This window comes from Stegodyphus dumicola, chromosome 4, assembly GCF_044657685.1.
Source record: "Stegodyphus dumicola isolate Sdum_Otavi_A_Nest chromosome 4, ASM4465768v1".
NCBI lineage: Eukaryota > Metazoa > Arthropoda > Arachnida > Araneae > Eresidae > Stegodyphus > Stegodyphus dumicola.
The window spans coordinates 167,760,477-167,782,720 of NC_140771.1; the positions used below are offsets into that span (position 1 = coordinate 167,760,477).

A 22,244-nucleotide genomic window follows, 5' to 3' on the forward strand; every position below is an offset into this window, starting at 1 on the left:
TCAGGTATTAAAAAGTCCAAATAAATTTTCCGAAGCCAGCACCATTACGGAAAATCTCGAGAAATTAATCTAACAAAATGCAAGTCTGAAAGTTGGCAGTCAAACCTACTTTTAAAAATGCTTCAAAATCCTTTCTTGTATGAACATTCAGATCCTTATTACAAACGCGTCCAACCGTCAAAAAGCGAAAAATCCATCGCAAATCTCCCGATTCGTTACACTGTGGTTAAAAACTTACGGAAAAAATACGAGTTCAATCAATGATTCGGAAACTTATGTATACGTGAGTCGGCATATAAATGATAATGACGATGCAATTTTAAAAACCTACTTCGAGGATAATACTTTGAAAAAGAAATAAACAAATTAAAAAAATAATAATTCCGGAGGGGAAGAGAAGGACCCCGCGACTAGCATCACGTCCTAAAGCAGAGCGATAACCATTTGAAAACGAAAATGGAATAATAAATAATAATGTTAAGAAAAAGTCTACATGTTCATCCAATCATTATCAATCATTTCTCCGTTTCAACGCATGAGCGAGTCGAATACCAAGAAAATGAAACAAATGGATATACGCACATGACGACGATGAGAGGGGGGAATAAAGACGCAAAAGCATATGCGTATGTGGTATATATAAAACGAGGGGATATAGGAGGAGAAAAAGGAACACTCCGAGAAAAGAAATAGCATCTTTTGACCCAATCAAACCACGTGACACGGCGGGTCAAACAGTTTCGCCTCACCACAGCAAAGGAGAGTAGGGAGGGAAGAAAAAGAGAAAAAAAAAAGATTTATTCCATGGTTAGTCTCACTTACACATTCTGTTATAGAAGGCACCCACTGAGAGATGTTTGCCCAATAATTTATTAAGTCAGCGTTCGATGGGAGGAGAGTTATTCAAGAAATAAGCAACTCGAGGGGGGGGATTGCTCCCGGTCTGCAATGCGAAAGCGTTTTCGTTTATATTTGTGACCAAGCCTGAGTAATTCAAAAAGAATTGTCGACGGAGATGTCTCAAATTTATATCCTCTGTCCTGGGACGAATTCATCATTCCGAAGCGAGTTTTCTCTCTTTTTTCCCCCCATCCATTTCCCTCTCTCAAAAACTTGCTCTTTTGGGTCGATGTTTGTAATGGCGCTCATGAAAAACCCACCTTTTAATACAATTGTTATACTTTACTATTATTCGTGGCTCCGACTTTTCTTTTTCTGCGTACCCTATTGTTTTAAGAGTAATTAAATTTTCTTCTCCATCATAAAACTCTAATTTTGCAGCATTTGAATGATTTTAACCGTGATGTCCCAAAATCTCATCATGTCCCATCGTTTTTCGCCCCCTCATGAAAACAAACGTAAAGGAGGGGGGTTATAATACTTCCCCCTCATTTCATTATTTATCGCACTATACTATAACGATTACTTTAAGAACTTTTTGAAACAAAGTCTTAGAGAAATTGAATATAATAAAACTCAGAAGAGTTTAAAATCCCTATTTTATGACGGCAGGTCTTTCAGATTGAAACATACATATAAGCGTGGAAACAGGAATTGGGTTTGCTGATCTCACAATTACATTGGAATTAACAGTTAACAATTGCTCTAACTAAAAACAAATTATAGAAATTATTTGAAATTATATATTTTAATAATTTAAATAAAAAATCTGAAAGGCTTCAGATTTTAAATTACATCCAAAGGGGCGTTTTTTTTTTTTTTTTTTAACATTTTGTCTGTTACCTTTATTTATTAAATATTACGTTCCGGGTGTTGGATGGGGATTCTCCTCACCCAGGATTTGGCGATTGGATCCCCCCTTATTAAAAAAAAAAGTCGCTTTTTAAAAGGGAGTATATAAGGTATTTCTCCCACCTTCTTGGCATGTCTTCGTGGAACTTGGTTTGCCCACTGGGCCGTTATTCCAGAGGCCCGTGGTTTGATTCCCGGCGAAGACGTTGTTAATTTTTCATCTTTCCCTGCTTCCAAAAAGTACCTACTCTCTCTGCAATTTATAGAAGGGGGTGTAAAAACACAGACGGTATTATTATTTCGGAATACAAATCCCGAAAATCTGAGTCCTCCCTTCCAAGGCTATGTAATCTACCAACTTGAATCACAAGATAAATGCTATGTAAATGACGGGCCCGATTGAATTAAATAAGAATTTCGATATGAGGGATTTAAGAAACTTATTTTTTTTATTTTTTATTTTTATTTATTTATTTATTTATTTTTTTGTGTATAAATAAATAGGTTGTTATTGTTATTACACACACACGTAACTTAATTTCGTAAACGTTACAAATAAAATCATGTTATCTAAATATATACATACATAAAATTTTATAAGAGGTTTTAAGCGTTTTCATTAGTGTGCTAGAATGTAACCGTGTTATCAAGGATTTCCGTAATTTTCTTAACCGTATAAGAGCGAAACTGTGTTGTAGGATAACGAGTTACAAAAGAGATAACTGTACTTAATTTATATATAATTTATTTTTGTTACAGTATGTGGATTGAAAGGTGTTTTTTTTTTTTTTTTTTTTTTTTTTTCCCTCTCTTCCCTTACCGCAAATAGCGTTGAATAAATAGTTTGGCACTTAAATTACTGATTTTCCTGCAAGTTTTAGACAGAACCTTCAAGTTGCAAGATTCCCCTCTAATTTGATGTTGTCCAGAAATGCACAGTTAGCAGCTACGGTGATAACTTGCCTAAGCTAAGTATAATTTACGATTAACTGAGAACCTTATAACCGAAGACTACAAAGCGACCTCTAATACAGTTACTCCGAGAAATTAAAGAGCAAAAGTGATGAGGTATGATCGCTGGGCAAACCTCTAGAGACGTGCATTGTTGAGGTACTTCTTAAGTAAGAAATGAAAGAGTTTAAAGAGAAACTACCAGAAGTTTAGGAATCAAAGCGATAAGTTACGCTTGTTCCGAGAACATTGGTGTCAGTGAAATCCCACGTGTTTGTTTCTTTGCCTTCTCCTCACACGCATGTTCGTCACTCAAAAGGTGGTGCAATGTTTGAGTTGTGTACATTCCGGAACCGGTTCAGAAACCGATTCGATTCGTAGGGCGCAGGAAAACGACGCCCCATCCTTTCCCAAACAGTTTGTTCAAGGTGGGGATCAGACTCTTTAAACCATCAAACTAGCATTAAAAAAATTTCCGAAGTTGAGATTTTTTTTCCCCTTTCTCCCCTCCTAAACGAAGAAAGTCTTACGCCTGCTTGTTTTTTGGCGGCTCACTTTGCTCATTTGTGTGCCTTTTACTCAGAAAGGTCATTTGGTCACGCTGTAACGGCAGTTCAATGGACGGTGACTGAGATCTCGCTTTGGGACTCCTTCGTCACGATAATTTTCAATCTTTATTAAAGCGAAAGCACGTACAGGAAACAAAGGGTTGATGGTAGAACCTTAACATTTGTCTGCTCACTAAATGTTCACTCTTAACTTTGTTATAACGTGATTCGCTTCAACGTTAGCACGCATATAATGGCATGATAAAAATGCACATGATATACCGAATTGCATTTTTAGTCCATGTATAACAGAAATGCAAATATATCAGGAGAGAGAAAAGTAAAGAGAAGGAGGAAGAAGAAAAAAAAAATCCTTAAACGAGAAAATATAAACTACTTTTTTTCAAAACGAAAATTATTTATAAAACAGTTTACTAACAACATTATTACTGTATTAATTGCTTTAAAATTCAGTCTACTTATTTTTATTTTTGGAGTGAATTTAAATAATTTACATTAAATTTTTATTATCGATAAAATAAATATCTTAATTCTTTTAATTTTAGCTAAATATTATTTGAATTTAGTTTACTAAATTTTATCAGCAAAATTACTTGTAATTTTTACAGATATTTAATTGTTTTTGTCAAAGCTTTCATTAATTAAAAAATATGTGCTAATTAATTTTCAAAAATATATCTCATACATAAAAAAAATGAGCACTTCTATTTTAAAAGAGATAGTAAAGATGGATTAATAGTCTTATTTTTTTTTTTTTTTTTTTATTTTATTTTAAGCAATTCTCTTTACCCTGTTACATATACCGTAGAAGGAAAACGAAAGAAAAATGGATCGAAACATAACTATATTTCTTGGCACCTTAAATGGTTCTTTCGCCTAGGGATCTTCCTAACCATTATGGTGATACCAAGTAAAATGTGGTTAGTCGAGAGACTTTGACAAAAAAGGAAGAAAAGCCATAAACTTTTAAATCAAGAATGATGAATTCAAACTGAGAAAATAAGTGCACTTAGTACTTTTTTTAATTGAGGAAAAAGTCTACTTACGGAAAAAATGAAAAATTCTTCTCTTCAGTTGGAGATTGCACCAGTCGTTGTAATGGAACGGTCACTATAATGGGCGCTCTTTACATAACAAGCGCCGACTGTGCAAAAGCTTTGCCAAATAAACTTTTTAAGCGAGAAAACTGCTTAAACGGGTTTACTACCAGTACACGGTTCACCCAAAAAAATCCCACAATCTCGATAACAAGATAGTTTTTTTTTTTAAATTTTTTTCTTTTTTTATCGGTACACAGAGTTCGTATTTATTGAAATGCAATGGAGGACTTAAGAGACAATGGACTTAAGAGGGAGAAGGGTTATTACTCTTTACTTCAATACTGATGAAATATTTGAAAATAAATTTCATTACGTAAAATACAAAACTTCAGTAAAATCAAACAATAAGAATATATTACATCAAGAACAATTAGCTTTAGGTTCTTGAAATCTTTAGTTAACTCCACTACTTGCGAATTAGGGAATTGCTCAGGGACTTTCTTTTGCTAGAAGAAGCTCATGATTTATAAAAATTCATTTTTACTCTATAAAGGTAATTAAATGATATTATTATTAATAAGACTCTTGAGCATGATTCTATGAACTTGTTTCGCATCTATTTTACTTCGAATGCTATGTGGAATGAAATTGCAATTAACTTTCACTGGATCTTGCGAGGATCTTCAGGCGGTATTTGAAGATAAAAAATCAGAAATAGAGATTGCGTTCTCTTATCTGTTCCGAAGAGAGAAATGTTGTCAATGTTTCCGTCTCACTGAATTTTTGCTATATCAGCAGCAGTTTTTAACTACCCTCACAACTTCAAACTACTCTCAACAGCGCGTCGAAAGAAACGTTTCCTAGAGATTTTACTTTCGGGATATTTGATTGGTTGATTTATGTAAAAACCAACTCTCTGAAGAAATACACTAGACAAAGTTTCAAACGAAATATTTTCAGTTCAATTCCAAAATATCCTGCGTACGCCCTTTTATTCCAAAAGTGCTACATCCTTTTATTTTATGATTCTTTATATGTAAATACAGGAAATTTTGGTCATACGAAAATTCAGTAGATTTCCTTCAATGAAACTTGAAACTTTTATTACATTATTATCATTTTATTGATAAATAATTAAAAATATTTTAACAAATTCCGCAAAAAATAATTAAAAACTTGCTGCAGTGCAATTTCAGTTTGTTATATTGTTACTGATCTTATATTACTGAAAATCTGTTAGGATGACTGTGTTATTACTATCACGAAATCTTACAAAATTTACAGAAATATTTGTTTCAAAATGTATTTTACAACTGTGAATAAAGTTAAGCACAAAAATGCTTTTTCTACACCATGATCAATGGTATTCTATTTAGATGTATATTTGGCAGCATCTTAAATGCATTTTAAAAAAGTTAAACCAAACGGCTATCGTAATCCAAGAAACTGAAACTTTTATTAGACCTATCACGAAAATTAGTATTTAGATTATATTACTATTTAGACCTATCACGAAAATTAGTAGGTAGGCCTTCTACTAATTGTCATCTTTCTTTGAAATCTATAAAATGTTAATAATTTACTTAAAACGTTTTACAGCATAACGCGCAAATCAACCAATTTAAACCACTTGCAAAGATAGGCCAAGCATTACTAACGAAATGGAGGGCTATGCACAGTAAAAATTGTATGTCAAGTACGTTGGGTACAGTAAAAATTACTCTCTCTATATCAAATACTTTGAGAAAATTATATCGTAGAATTGGGACAAGGGAAATAAAAAAAGAATCATAGAAAACTTACCCCTTTTTTGCATGTAATTAAATAGGTCGTCTAAAAATTCTTTCCGTCTAGGATCGTCGCTGAGCTCGTATAACTGAAATGACAAAATGATCACTTTTTAGTATTGGAAACATATAAATAGAAAATACATAAATATCCCATGGAATTCTAAATATACGTATATAAATATCATATATATCATAATTTTACCTCGTGGATAAGCCAGTTAAATTTCTTGTAAATATGCTTTGTAACCAGAGTTGCCAAATAGAAAAATGAATAAGAAAAGACAATTTATGTTACAAAAAAAATCTGAAAAGTTTCAGATTTTAAATTACATCCAAAGGGACTTTTTTTTAACATTTTGTGCGTTACTTTTATTTATTAAATATCATGTTCTTCGTACTTAAATTATAAAATTCAGTTCAAGACCAATATCGCAAAATAATTTTAAATTGAGCATATCTTTAGAAATTCCGATACACAGTCTCACACCGCTGGAGGTAAAAATGTTTTTTTCTGTACAACACTGCCATTGCTCGTTATTAAATCCTTGAGTTTGTTAGTCAAAATTTCATTAAAGTTTTACAAAATATGAAATCGCTAATAAAACAATTTCCAAGTTTCAAATTTGGGCTTCCAGATGCCCATATTCGCAGTAGGATTACGTTATTCAAAATTGGATGGCTCTAGGTACCGTTGTTTTATCACAACGCGAAAAATATACATACATTTATGCAGATTCTTCATTATTTAATTTCTTCAAATATAATACAGGGCGATAAAGTTTGAAAACAGTTTGAAACGTGAAACGGACATTCAGAGTGATTCGACGCAAAATCGCAAAACGAAAACAATAGTTATTTTTCAGGGACGAAGCCCCTTTGGACTAAAAAATGACACTGTTTTTAAACTGTTTCTCAAAAATACAGGTAAAATCATATTTGTAATGATCTGTTTGGTTACGCTGCTCAGTAAGACAACTTGTGGGATATGACAGACTTAAGGCAACGATTTCTGATTTCCATTTGCGAAAGTAAAGAATTCAACAATTAAACCCCTCCGAGTTGCTTCGAGGTAAAAAACCCTTTTATTAATAAATGAGAACACCATCTCTTAGAAGTATTACTATTTAATTTAAAACTATGACAACTTTCAAAATAATGACTATATTAATAATCAATTAATCAATACTGTTTAGGAAATAAATTATTATTAACTAACTTTGCAGCAATTGCGCAAGTAATAATAACTTGTATTCGTACTAAATGGATTTAAGTTCATACAATATATATATATATATATATATATATATATATATATATATATATATATATATATATATATATATTTATATATATATATATATATATATATATATATATATATATATATATATATATATATATATATATATATATATTTTAATAAAATAAGCTTTTACTTAAAACTAAGGAAAATTTTTTATAATGTTGTTTCATGCGAACAAGAAATTAAATAACTTTCTTCACAAAATACATCTGCAATTTTATATCATGAATAAATTAAAACAGGGGTGGCTGACAAGTTTAAGAAATGATGGCTTATACTTTTGACAATGCAATTCAGTTAACATATTTCGTTATTATAAATTAACTTTTTGAAAAGAATTATATAATCTCCTATTCCCCTTAAACTAAACAAATTGGATATTTTTATCTTTTTAGAACAATAATTGATTTATAAGTTTTAAATAAAAAACAACCAAAAAACGCACTTCCAACAATACTGTTACGTCAAAAAATTCAAAATTCGGTAGATTTCTGAAAATATGCCCTTCTCTAATCGCATTAAAATGTATATAAGTTCATATGAACTTCGTTTGAAAGATTTTTTTCCCTTCTCCACTATCCCACGACAGAAACAATAAAATTTTGAGAGTTTCCATTCGTTCATTAAACAAATATATTATATGCAAAAAAGATTAAGAAAATCTAAATCGAATTTTGACAAAAACATCAGTCTCCATCCACAATGAATATATGTCCAAAACAAGACATAGTTTTACAATCGAAGGCTAAAATTTGACCATCAAGAACAAGTTAAAGAAATCTTACAAAAAAAAAAAAAAAAACTTTCTAGAAGCATTAGGTATTTTTTACAAGCAGGAGACATGAAATATCTTCAATGCCCTCGCAGGGACTCGAACCTCCGACCTCTCCATAAGCGCCGCGCATGCTGACCATTACACCACGAAGGCATGCTAAGCACGCCAGATCAAAACCTTATATCGCTCCCCCCTCTTTTTAAAAGGCGACTGGAGATTAAGGGACCCAATCGTTAAATCCTTGTGGTGACGAATCATCATCCATCACCTTTTTTAGTTCGGGCGCCACTGTAGAGATACATTAGGTACTTTTTGGAAGCACGAGACAAGAAAAATATGCAATGCCGTCGCAGAGACTCGAACCTTGGACCTCTCGCGCCGAGCATGCTGACCATAACATCACGAAGACATGCTAAGCTTGCGTGAGAAATACCTTATATAACTTTAAAAAATTTGTTTTTATCATTCTTGTTTTAAAAGGAAGTAAACGGTTTTAGAACCTTTAAAATTTTCAAATCTGTCTATAAGGCACATTTTTTGGATGTTTTAAAGTCCTATAAGATAACATAACTACGTATCTCAAAAAAATTAAGAAAGGCAGCTTTTAAAATGAAACGCTGAGAAAAAGGTACACATAAAATGGAAAAATTAAAATAGAAACGACACGGTAGATTTCTTTGTAAATAATTTTAAATGCTAATCACGTGCAATTTTAAATGCTGTTGTTTTTGAGATTAATAATAATTAATTGTATAAAGTGGCAGAAGTGTTCTACAGTAAGCTAAATTTTAAAGCATGTATTTCTTTTTATCAGGGGTAATTAAAAATTAATATTAAAGAAATCTATACAGAAGAAAAAAATACTATGACATATAACCTTGAAACTATATTTTCAAGCTGTGCATAAGGAAGAACGAATGTTGAAATCCTCTTGTTTGACACGCCAGCATATTTTTGTTTAAAGTAGAAATCACTCAAATAAGGCTTTTTTATCATTTTTGTTTCAAAAGAGGGCAAAGAATCTATTTTATAATCTCTGATTCGAAGCTTTAAAAATAACGGACATTAAATAGTGGACAAATTCGAGCAATTGTCTGAAATTTGCCAAAAAAGTCAGAAATTAAGTTAAAAATTTTATGTAAACTTCATTTAAATCTATCCGATGGCGCAAACAGTAAAATTCCGAGACTTTTAGTTTGTTCGTGGAATGAAAATATGTGAGAAAAATCATTCCAACATAATCTAAATCGAATTTTGAAAACATTGTTTCATCACATTGCATTACCATCCAAAACGTGTATGTGTGCAGAATTTGAGCTTGATAGATCATCTGAAAAATTTAAAACAAATTTCTGACCATAGCGACAACCATCATAAATGACAAAAACGGAAAAACATAAATAGGTTGTGACATCCTTTTTCTAGGATTATGACTTTCCTGCTAGAAATGGTCTTCGATCACAATTCAGTTCTCACTGCGAGGCTGTGAAAATTCGTCGCGCTCCTTCCAAACCAAGTTCGGCCTCTTTGAGCACAGAGTGAAATGAAGTAAGTTCCTTGTCATCAGCATGGCATTCCGTCTGGCACGTAATGACAGTGTTCCTCGGGCGGCGGTCTTCTCCATGAGACTCTGGAAACTGATAAATCACAGACAATGGTGGGAAGACATACTCAAACTGCTCGACATCGTGGGGGCAATCAGGTGTGTGAGCAAAAAAGAGTCAATAAAAATCGGTCCGCATCCGGGAGGCGCAGGATGAGATCTTGTAAGCGCTGCTCAAGAGACCGCGTCGGAAAGTATTAAACATTTGTTTATGACGAAGTGGGTGGTTTCTCTCTCCGCTTCTTTTCCTCGTATGCTGACACGTCCCCGACTTCGAAACGCTTCGCTTCCGCGGAACTCGGTGGTCGTAAATAGTACAGCAGTCAAAGAACAGGAATTAAGACCTCCTAATAGTGACAGCGGCTGTTAAAACAAAAGATATAAAGAATCGGATTGTTGAAGGAAAAAACCAGACTAAATCAAGAGAACGTTCCAGCCCTAATCCCGTGCGAGACATCTGCGTGGATTATGCACGGTCGCCTGATGATTGCGTACGACAGCGTTCCTTCATCTGCTGAAAATTTGGTTGCCATTGCCATATCGAATCGAACCAGAATAGAACAAGCCGATGCGTAACTTTGCAGACTCAGATTTAATACCTTTAAAAAGATATAATAGTTTCAAACTTGTCTAATAAATCTTACAGCATTGCCGATTTTTGTCAAGTTAATTCTAAACCGATACTGACTTGGTAACTGTGCCAGAAGTTAACCAACACTCCTCAAGACATGATAACAAATCATTTGACTAAGGAGATCCTTCTTTATGTAGCGACGATGATTGTGTGTACTGCCACAACGTGTGTGTAATGTAAGTACAGCATAGCACTACAAACTGATAATAAAGCGATATTATCTTTGAAAACGTATCATGAAACCAACCATAAAATTTGATATCGGACATTCAACTAAATGGAACTTTTTATCCGTGTGATCATGCAAGATGTGTACAAGTTACACTAGACATAACTCTCAAGTTAATTCTATAAACAGCCTTCAGGATCTAAAACAATAACTGTACCAAGACTCATCTAAGTGCCGTATGTATAATACATAACTTTAAGACCCAGTGTTTAATTTTTCGTCGAAGATTCCTTTTTGCGTTATAACTACAGCAAGAAACATAACGAAATGTATGCATGAGGCACCACATAATGTGACGTCTTCATAAGAATGCTGGCGCCTTTGTGCAATTGCACACTGCTTTTCCGTTCGGAAACCTTTACACGGTTTGCTGTCATAAAATTTGCAATACTTCCATGAAGATCAATTTTTAATTTGTTAGCATCCTTTAACAGTTCTAATTTACTATTTCAATTACTGAAGCAATATAACGGTGCTAGCATCTTTATGAACATTGTATTTTTTAAGCTGAAAACTGGTTTTCATTAAGGTGGTAACCTATCTGTAGAAGAAACCCCTTGTAAAAATTTCTGAACAAGTGAATAGTTGCGTATCTACATAAGAGTACCGATGATATTATGTAGAGCTCCCTACGCATGTACGTAAAACGGCATTTTATTCATAACCGAACCCCCACAAACCGACCAGAATTTGCTCATGCCCAGTCATCGAAAAGCAAGTCATTCTGTGAAGGTCCCTCAAGAATAAGGAAAGCAGGACAGCATCTCATCTATTCTCTTGCCATTCAGCCACAGTCGTTGACATGTGATTAATAAGTACTTAAGGAAAAAACAGTTATCTTTTTGAAGGAAAACGATCACTGGGGGGCAAGAGGTCTCGGTGATACTTATTCGTTCCCACCCACCCTATAGAATACTCATACGCATACATGCCCGTGATTCTTGAGGCGAGGGGGTCTGTAAATGTAATTGTAGATCATTTAACTCAACGACAAACTGCAGGGGAAAATAGGCAACGGCCGGACCCATTTTGAAATTGAAAAAACCAACACGGTTAACTAGCCTTTTTTTTTTAATTAAATTATTTAACGGCGATCTGCGAGGCCTGCAGGTGTTCGAATTCGTACGGCTGACGTTTCGGATATTGATGGTTGCCAGGGGGAGGGTTTGACAGATGCAATGGAACAAGATTGAGTGCGAGAGAATATCGGGGGATTTTGATTATGTTCCTTTCTTTTTATTACTTCTTTTGTATTTATTTATTCTGGCCCGTCGAAACCCCTGTTTCTTTCTTTCGCGAAGTCATTCTTTATATCCTCCTACCGTTCATGTTTTCCTTTTACTTTCTTTTTTTGTTTTTATTTTTTTCATTCGTATAAGTTCGGAGATAGAGGATTTATAGCCATTTCAATGGATTAATGTGATTCGTTAGGCAGATACAGAAGGAATGTGTATTTTTCTTTCTTTCATTTGCAGGGCAACGTGTGCTCGCAATTATTAAACAGTCAATCCGAATAGAAGTATAATTGATCTTTCCATTCGCCTCGACATCCTATAAACGGGTCAAGGGCGCAACATTAGCGTAAAGGAGGAGAAACAGGCTACGACTCGCCAAGTATTTTTTCCTTGTCAAAAGAAACAAATCTCAGTAGCTTTTAATACCTCTTCGTATCAGCTTTTAATACCTCTTCGTATCATACAGGATACGCTTCACTTTCCCTCCGCAGATCCACAGTACCAAATGCGATATGGGAGGGAAGTGTCACTGCACGTCTACCGTATCGTATTTGATACTCTGGAACGCAATGTTTTACTTCAAATTTTAAATGCGCGTAAATTATATTACAATGCTGCGAAACCTTAGTGAATGGAATCTCTTGAGTGTTAGCCTTGTTATCACTTTTTTTTAATTTAGTTCTACAATACTAAAACGCGAAATGCTTACTGCGCGTGCTTAGAAACTTCCAAGTAGTGCGAGGGGCTCAAATTGTATATGTAAATGTGGCAACAGGATATAATAGGTACTGATCTCCAAATTTTTCAGTTTTTATTCCGTTGTTGCAAGAAGTAATTTAAATATGTATATCCTAATACTGCACATTAACTTACATTAAATTTTCATTTTAATTGTTAGTATCAGGATTTTCTGTTATAAGAATTACAACTTAAACAACATACGATGGATTCCAAGTATTCCGATAAAAAGCAGTTTTATACAGATTATTTTAGTAAAGCGTAATTGTAAAACACGCTCGTTCACGCAATGACATTCAGCTTTTCAAGGTCACACATAGGAAGAACTTTTTTCTCGACGTCGGCACCTAAGGGGTTAAATTATGCCCCGATTAAACCTTCTCTCATCTCAGCCTTGACAATTTCATTCCCATCACGGACCGAACCCCAAAACTAGCTTTAAACCACTATTCCGAATTCAACCTTCGGTTCCATTCCTTTCGCATATTTCATAACAAAATAATCACATGAATTGCTCGCATTTGATCTTTTTAAAAAACAGATTTTCGAAGGATCTCGCTTTTCGCTTGGTTTCGTATACTAAACTAGTTATGATAGAAATTCCTTTAAAACAGTTTTAGAAAATGTGATGAAAACTTATATTAGAAAAGGCGTGCCGTGGACGCAGTCACCTGATCAAGGATCAAAGGGATTCTCTTTCTCCCTACTTTCCTAACGCAACCAACCTGAAAGCATGGATGAATTTCGCCTTACTTGCGGAAAAAATTGAGTATTCGTTGTTTAGCACTGATTGTGTCGCGAATTATTATTGCGTTTTAGTTAAAGCAAAAAGCGATGTAAAATAAAGTAATAAAATTATTGATCCACCTTCGTTTAATGTTCTTGCCAAGTCTCAAAACGTAGATATAAATTTAAATTTGGATTTATTCTCTACTTTTTATTTCTCCCATTCTCATTCACATGTAATTTATATCGCAGAGAAATTCTCGCATTCACTTATCCGATTTATTAGAGAAGCAGGGGCTCACACGAACGTTAAAAACCTAATTTATGGTGTCAAGTTTGGTTTGGTTAATTTCAATATGGCAAAGCACGCGAGGGCTATCTGTTTAAGGGAAGAGATGCTTTCGTGGAGGAATTTCTAAGGAAAATTTGCTGATCTTCGGCTGGCCCGTTCGCCTGGAATCAAGCCCAGGTCGGAACTACCAGTGTTTAGCTACTGTACCGCTCCGCTGCTGGTGGGTCGATTATATAAAACAGCTAATCTAAATTATAATTTTGATTATATATATATATATATATATATATATTACGGTTTTTGGTTTCGACAAAGAGGCCAAATTGGCAACCCTAAGCTTCTCAGATTCCAATGGTTACTTTCATTGTTTCGAACTGATATTTGAAAGGAGGTTCTCGTTAAGTTTGGTTCATTGGAAGTTTTGATTTTTACTAAGTTTCCAATTTTTGGAAAGTTTATTCTGAATTTGAAATTTTTTTTCATTAATGATTTTACTTTGCATTTTTCTTGCTTGGGGAGGATCAGAGTTTACAGGTGAACTATTAAGATTAAAAAAATTATTGGAATGATTCATCAGTTAATTCTGGATACAGGAAAGCAAGAACTTTCTACAGAAAGAGGAATTGTAATTAATTTCGACGTATCCTTCTCCTGAAGACGTTATGTCAGAACAGACTGGATTGCAGTTTTTTTTATGTTAATTTTTAATTCATTTGTTTTTGGTTTTTCTTGCGATGGTCATTTTAATTTTTTTTAACGTTTACAGAATTCTAATTCAACATTTATAGGATTTTTTAAAATTTAATTACTTGAATTTCTCTGTCCCCTTTTTTTTTTTTTTTTTTTTTTTTTTTTTTCCTCTTTGTGAAAAAAACCTAAATTTTTTTATTTATTTATATAAATATAGTGAAGCAAACTTAGCTGTAATGATACTGCGGAAATATTGGTGGCGTAGAATGTTGATCCATAATGAAGAACAACTTGGCAGCAAAGGCACATTAAATATTCATCTTCATTTTAAAAACACGTTGCGATCGCATGACACACTACTCGTGCCTGTTTCAAAACGTTTACATTTTTCATAGCTTTACAATAAGAAAAGAGCAGCAAGCAGCAGTCCTGCTTGGCCGAGGTACAGAAAGCAAGGGACTAGATGAAATCTTATTTCAGAATGAGTTTCGGTTTTCAATGCATTTTATTGGAAAATTAATAAAACTGATTAATAAACTGTAAAATTATTATTGGCTGTTTTACTTCAATTTACACCGCCAGCATTATCTAAGAGTGATATGACATGGATTTACTATTTTTAGAACAGAGAGGGGAAAATAACACAAATTTAAACTAAGCATTAAAAGCCTATAGCTAATTTAAATTATAATTTATATTAACATATTTTTATTTTGCTTACACACACACATATATATAAAATCCTTTGCATCATCATTATATCAAAATGGTATAATAATTTAAATTAAATTCCGAGAAAATTCAAAATTTCCAAATTAAAAACAATATTCCAGCATACAATTAACAGCGAAAAATCTTTCCAGCTTTCAATTCTCAATTATTTAAATGTTCTCAATTATTTTACTTCTGCAAATTTTAACGTTGAATGTCTTTATGAATTTAACATTTGTTACTTTCTGTAGAAGAGAAATTTAGCATTTGTTACTTTCTGTAGTAGAGAAGTGGAAACAGATTTTTCAATGAAGATCAAGCCCACGAAAAATATTTTGTAAGCTTCATCCTTGTGTTAATCCAGAGGATAATGCAAGGAATGGATTCCCCCCCCCCTCTATCACTTATCTCTCGAGAAGATTTTTAGATCCATAGATTTTAAATAACTGTATTCCCCACAGCTACTATTTTCACAGCTTTGTCCTGTGATTCAGATTCGAACAAGTGGTCAGTTAGCTTCTATTAACCTTCATATCACACAGAATGAAGAATGAGAATTTAAAACAAGAGAAATAAATAACACAATATTATCCATATATTGTAGCAAATCTATGCTAAACTGCAAAAAATAAATTCTGTAAATATAAAATACTTCTTCACAATCTAAAGAAATCAAAACTCCGCATTTTTTTAACAGTTCTAAGCAATCACTAAGTTAGCACTGCTAACAGAATGGGGTAGCAATTGTAGTTGATCTGTGCACAATATTTGAATCTTAACTTCACGTACCTCTGACATGGATGTATCTTGTTTGAAATGCACGACATTAGGGTTATCTTTGTGCGTTACCTGTCGCAGGGAGAAAAATGAAAATGAATACACTGTATTTTAACCTTTCATGATATAAATATCTATAACATTTGCATCAAAACAGCAATTAAAGAACATAAATTGCTTTTAATATATATTATCAAGAAACATACATAATAAGAAAATCACATTGTTTTTAATATTATTAAAATGTACGCATAATGTAATTATGTGAACATTTTTATATAAGTTTTTTAATACTATCAAAAAGCTTACAAAATAAAAAGCATGCACACTTTTTAAGCTATCAAGAAATAAATATACTAAGAAGCATTCATTATTTTAAGCATGCATTGTTTTTTAAATTTTGAGTGTCTGACATCAAGGTCATTAAAAGGGCGTGGATTTTGATGATTAAAATTGTACTTCACTGGAAATGAAGTTCAATTTTAATCATCATAAAAAGAGACCGAAAATGTATTTAATATTAAAAATACCTGAAAATTTTCAGATTTTTCACGGTTGCTCACTAGGGTTTGTTAAGGTTTTTTACGCTCTCGCTGAGCTTGTAGTCTATCTGCTCTTGCATCTGCGCTATTTTCCCCCCGTTATTATTAAGCACAGTTTTCTTCGCACTTTCGCCACATACAGTTCAACAACAAAATCACCACATTTTTAAAAGCTGCATGGTAGCATATCTTTAGAAATCTCGGTGTTGGCATATATTTTAATATTTTTTTCAGTCTTTTCTCAGTTTATCATATCAGTATTCAGCTTTTTTAGTAAGTTGCTTCAATTTTTTTTTTTTTTTTTTTTTTTTTTTCTTTCTATTATTAATGTTTTATGTGTTGTGAAGCATCATTCAAGTTTCTAACCAGTTATGCTAATATCCTTTTCTACCGATCTCGTTTCTATTTCCCTGCCCGAATGTAAATTTCTAGCTCGTACGTTATTCAAATGAGGGGGAGTATTTAAAGGAAGGTTTTGGAGGGTAAAATCAGAGCGTGTCCTACCTGCTTGAGGTCCACGTTGCTCATTATTATTCTGCGTCGTTGAGTTACTCTTGCCATTAGGCTTGTTTACGCCGACTTCGGTCAGAGCCAGCTTGCAAACTAGTTTAAGCGTGAAGTTTAGTTCCTTTCCGGCAAAACTATTGGCTTCTATACGCTCGAATTGGTACCGATTGTTAAACTCTATTTAAATTAAATAAAGGATTCTCTACACTCTTTCCCTGTCTCTGTGGTATTTGCAAGACATAGCGATAATTCACCATTTGTCTTTTAGAGTTCTGATCTAATTTTAGGCTTCTTAAGTGCAGACCCTGTACTTACTAAATACCACGGTCTTCCCACTCACGTCACAGCAAAATCACAAAATATTTAAAAACAGCACATCTTCTGAATTCCCTCTCGAGCGTTAAAGATTGCCATACATATCTTTATATTCGCCATATTATTTCTTTAAAAACTACTCTCTCACGCGTCAGATGCTTGGATTAGTTATTACAAAAAAAAAAAGGGTATACAATGATTTTAATGAATTCAACTAGTGTAACTGCATAAAAATATTCAACATTTTTAATTAACCATCTCATGATTTTAATACATGTTTATTTAAATCATTCCCATTGAAAAGTAGACAAAAAATATTCTAAAAAGCTGTTTTTAAATCGCTTCTCTATTCAGTAACCTTCCAGTTTAAATTTGAAAGAATCTTGGAGTTTACTGAATGGCAACCCACTGGCGATGGAAGATTATGGAAAAGTATTCCCCACTGGGGATGGAAAAGTATTTTACTGGCGGGACGCGGCAACACATAAACCAGAGTAAACCGGAGTTTGTTAATTAATATTGAAAAATTAATATCTTACATTATGCCGAATGGCAACAGTCTCGCGCGGTAGAGATTAAATGTTTTATTTTGAACAGTGTTGCCACTACTCGCTTTCAAATCGTTGAGTTCTTTAGTAAAAATTTCCCTATTAATGTTTTACAAAATATGAAATAAATAGTAAAACCAGTTAGGAATTCGAGGCTCTGGTGCACATGTTCAAGAGCAGAACTATGTTTTTCGCAATTTTAATAGCTGTAGATACCGACGATTTTTCACAGTGTGTGGAACGTAGATACGTTTATACAGATTCTTTGTTATTTAATATTTTTAAGAATAATACAGGGCGATGATATTTAGCGGCAACAATTTGAAAAGTGATGCATCGTTTATATTAAATCGACGTAAAATCCCATTCCGAGACTAATAGCCCCTTTGATGTAAGCGGCAAATATTGTTATAAATGGATTATAATCCAAACAATTACACATATGTTCCAAATTGAATTTTATTTTTTTCATCCGAATTTTCAACCTTTTACAAATGTATCAGAATTGTACTGAATTTTTAAGTATTTCTTGGTGTTTTCGAAAGTGAAAATCCTCTGTTGTCAGAATATCAATTTTTGGGTCCAGAGAAGCTTCTCCTTCTAAGTACCTCCATACTGCACAGATGCTATACACATACAAGCATCCATGCATGTGCAGTTATTCGAGCATACTTAAAAATATTTCATCATTTATCGTTAACGCTTCTTCAATTTCCAAAAAGCTCACTTATCATGTAAAGATGAAGGATATTTTCCTCATAGTTTGGAAGCCATGATTTATGGTCCAAACGGTGTTAAATTTAGCAAAAGCAGTATTTAAAATTTGTCTTTAGCCTTTTCTAAAACGTTGCCTAATCTGTCAGTGTAACTTATTGCACTGGCAAGGTCTATCCAAGCCATCGACTACAAAAAGGGTAAGGTTTATATCTTAAATAACGTATTAAAAGCAGATAAACTTCGTTCAGGAGCAGCTGCATAATTCAGACTTACTGCTGGATATAATTATGGCAAATCCTTTACGGGACACCAAATATTTCACCACTAGTCATCTAATTCCACCTATGTAGCTCCGCCCCAGTTCTGATGGAGAGCATCCCAGGGAATGATCTGAGGTTCTCCCGACCTTCTTTCACTCTCACCATTCACGACGAAACCATCAAGGGCGTTTGTCTCTCCAACCTTCTAAGTACCTCCATACTGCACAGATGCTATACACATAGAAGCATCCACGCACGTGCTGGTATTCGAACCCGAGGCTATCGGTACAGAAGCTTGTGTCGCTAACCACTATCTCAATCAGGACACTAGCTAGGCATCTACAACCCGCTCTGCAGAAAAGATGTTGAAATGAACAAAGGCCACGGCCCATTCGCGTTTTGTGAAGTTTGAGAGGTAGTAAGGTACTAAATCTTTTAAACCCTGATAAGATATCGCCTTTTTTTTGACGTTTCTTGTTTTATTTATTCTTAATTGCAAATGTTTCCCTTTTCTTCTTTGGAAATTTAAAAAAAGAATGACTTTTTCCTTTATTAAATAATTGCAAATATGGCCATGCGACATCAGTTTGTGATGAAATAATAAAATGCAATGCGTTACGATACCAGACGAAGTTTTGCATTGCTCTTTTAAACCCCTAGATTTAAATAAATAAATTTATCTCCCAAGTCTTGAATTTTCCAGGGACTCATTCTTAAACTATCAAAACTGCTTTAAGTGAAGAAATGAAATTTAAATACTATTTATTTATTTATTTTTTATTTATTTATTTATTTATTTATTTTTTTTTTTTGTGTGGAAATTTTTAATGGCAAATTCTTCTTGAAGATGAAAAACTCTAATCCGACATTTTAAAGGTTGTATTCTAAAACAGAATGTTGTCTAGTTAAGCAAAAAATACAGCCAAAGACTAAAATTACTACAGCCAAAGCTGATATAGCTATGATGCAAACAATTGTATCAAAACTAAATTTAATGAGATGAATGACGCTGCTTCTCAAGAAATAAGTGGGGGAAGTTAGTTGTAATTCCGGAAAGTAGTAATTTTAGATCCGTTCCAAATTTAGTTCTATTTCACCAGTAACACTGTTACACCCACGACTACCACACTGTAAACTGTCTCTAAACACTGCAGATAGAATTTCCGGCTCAGTTTCTTTTTGAACGTTTAATTTTCCGCTTTCTCTGCATAGGAGGGATGTGGAGCCATTTGTATTTTGAAAAACTTCAGTTTACAGACTGATAGGGAAAACAAATTACATCACTGGAAGTTTTCTAAAATATCACAAGTCTCTCAACCACTTGTGATATGAAAATAAAATTCACTTTCGTTTTAAACATTTTAATCTTTGTTTCCTATTCAACCCCCCTTTTTTTTTACTGTGTTTCCATTGCTCGCTTTGAAATTGTTCAGTTTTTTTATCAAAAATTTGAAGTGTTACAAAATCTGAAATCGATAATAAAAGAAATTTCAAATTCAAATTAGGGCCTCCACATGCCCATACTCTATGGAAGATCACGTTATACAAATTTTGATGGCTCTAGGTACTGTTGTTTTATCGCAATGCGAGAAACATACCTACTTTTATGCAGATTCTTCATTATTTAATTTCTTTAAATATAAGACAGGGCGATAATATATGGTGGCAACGATTTGAAAAGTGATACAACCTTTTAAAGTTTTCAACGCAAAATGCCAAAACGAAATTAATAGTCCTTCTGGGCAAATAGCCACTGACTTTAATTCACTTTACAACGCATGATTCAGCTTACTGAACTATTTGCAATTCAATTATGATGTAAAATACATTAGCATTTAATTAGATATTCTCAATTTAAAATTCTTTCAATTTTTTTAAAACTTTTTTACACTTTTATTGCGAGATAATCTCGAAGAGTGAAGGAAAGCTTTTAGTCTTCAAAGTAATTTTAAATAACCATATATTGAAGTAAAATAAAATTAAATACAAATATTAACTGATTAAACATTGTTTGAATTTTTATATGAATATTTGCAAATATTTACTATAGAAATTTAGGCGACTCATATCAAACGAAATTTAATAAGATCAACAAAATGTAATAATAAGAAAAAATAGTTCTGATAAAATAAAATCTAATAAAAAAATTCTTAAAATGATTAGAGTTAGAGGAGTCGAATTTGCTTAATTTAAGTTTCAGTCATTTCTGAGAAAAAGTTTCCTTAGAAAAATTCGGATTTTTGATGGAGGAGATTCGGTAATGTGCTGAGAGAAGTGATGAAAAACCGGTAGTGTCCCGGTAAAACCGCGAGAGTTGGCAACTATGATATTAATAGTTAATTAGTTATTTTACATATTACATTCTTTGGCAAATCCCTCTCTATAATTTTTTCACAATATGCTAGGGAAAATTTTAATTAGGAAATTAAAAGCTTTTATTTACGAACGCCCTTTTTGAAACAAAGAAAGTAAATTTAGCATTTAGTATACATTTGTGGAAGTAAAACAAAATTAAATGCCAGCATTAATTGATTAAACATTGATTGAATCTTTATAGAAAGTTCTACAAATGTCGGCTGTAAATTAAGACAATTCATATCAAATAAAATTTAGTAAGAAAATTTATGCTGAAAATAACCTACGGTTGGAGGGAAAAGAATTTTCAGAGGTTTAAGTTTCATTAATTCAATAAATTTAAAACCGGGAGATTCGGTGAACTAGGAACACTAGGAGAAGTGGTGAAAATCCGGATGTTTTTTTATAAGAAGAGCTGGCAACTATGGTAGTAGATTTTTGTAGATTACAGTTATGTAGATGTGAGAAATGTGGTTAAAAGTAATTTCATAAATGATTAACTTTCTTCAGTTAACGAGAAAAGCAATTTTATTAATACCGAAGTCAAATGAAAGGTCACCGAATGGCATTATGGTCTTTAGGATTTTTTGTCAACTGAAAACAACACCTTTTTGAAGTGTTAAAGAAAAATGATACAAAACTGAATTTCAATTATAGTATTGTGGAGTCGTGGAACCATGAATTCATTAATTCTAATAAAGGGAGCTTAACTAAGAGATTTTCCCCTTCTATCAAAATGAGATTGTCATGTCATCACTTCTTCACAAACTATAAATTAACCCAATTTCTTACTGGCCATGGAAATTTCAAAAGCTATTTGAATAGATTTAAGTTGAGCCCCGAGTCTGTCTGCGGATTTTAGCCCTGGTGGCGAGGAGAATGTTGAACATGTGCTTCTTCTATGTCCTAAATATGAGAGCGAAAGAAAAGTCTTGAAACTGGGACTAAAAAATTTTAATATTAACTGGCCTACAGAATTTTACCAATTTATTTCCGAGAGAAGTGCTTTTAATACATTTTGTCAATTCATTGTAAAACTTTGTAATCATCCTTAATTTTATTTCAGTTTTTTCTTTTGTTTATTTTATATGGTGTTTCATGCTTACTTCTGTAAGCCCCATGTAATACCATGTGGTACATGGGGAATTAATTGTGTTTCTTTAATAATAATAAAAAAATATATTG

At 32.9% G+C, this 22,244-nt stretch overlaps 1 protein-coding gene across 6 annotated transcripts in view; it reads right to left on the reverse strand.

Moving 5' to 3' along the window:
* LOC118198793 (protein dead ringer homolog) overlaps positions 1-22,244 on the reverse strand; it is a 496,618-nt gene that overhangs the window by 242,090 nt on the left and 232,284 nt on the right. For 4 of the 6 annotated variants that reach the window (XM_085815744.1, XM_085815749.1, XM_085815743.1 and 1 more), the window contains exons 3-4: positions 15,828-15,887; positions 6,116-6,188 (exon numbers count right to left, since the gene is read on the reverse strand). In XM_085815744.1, coding sequence (XP_085671870.1) covers positions 6,116-6,188; positions 15,828-15,887 — 133 coding nt within the window. The remainder of the gene's footprint in view (positions 1-6,115; positions 6,189-15,827; positions 15,888-22,244) is intronic. The other 2 variants (XM_085815747.1, XM_085815745.1) reach the window with 1 other exon arrangement.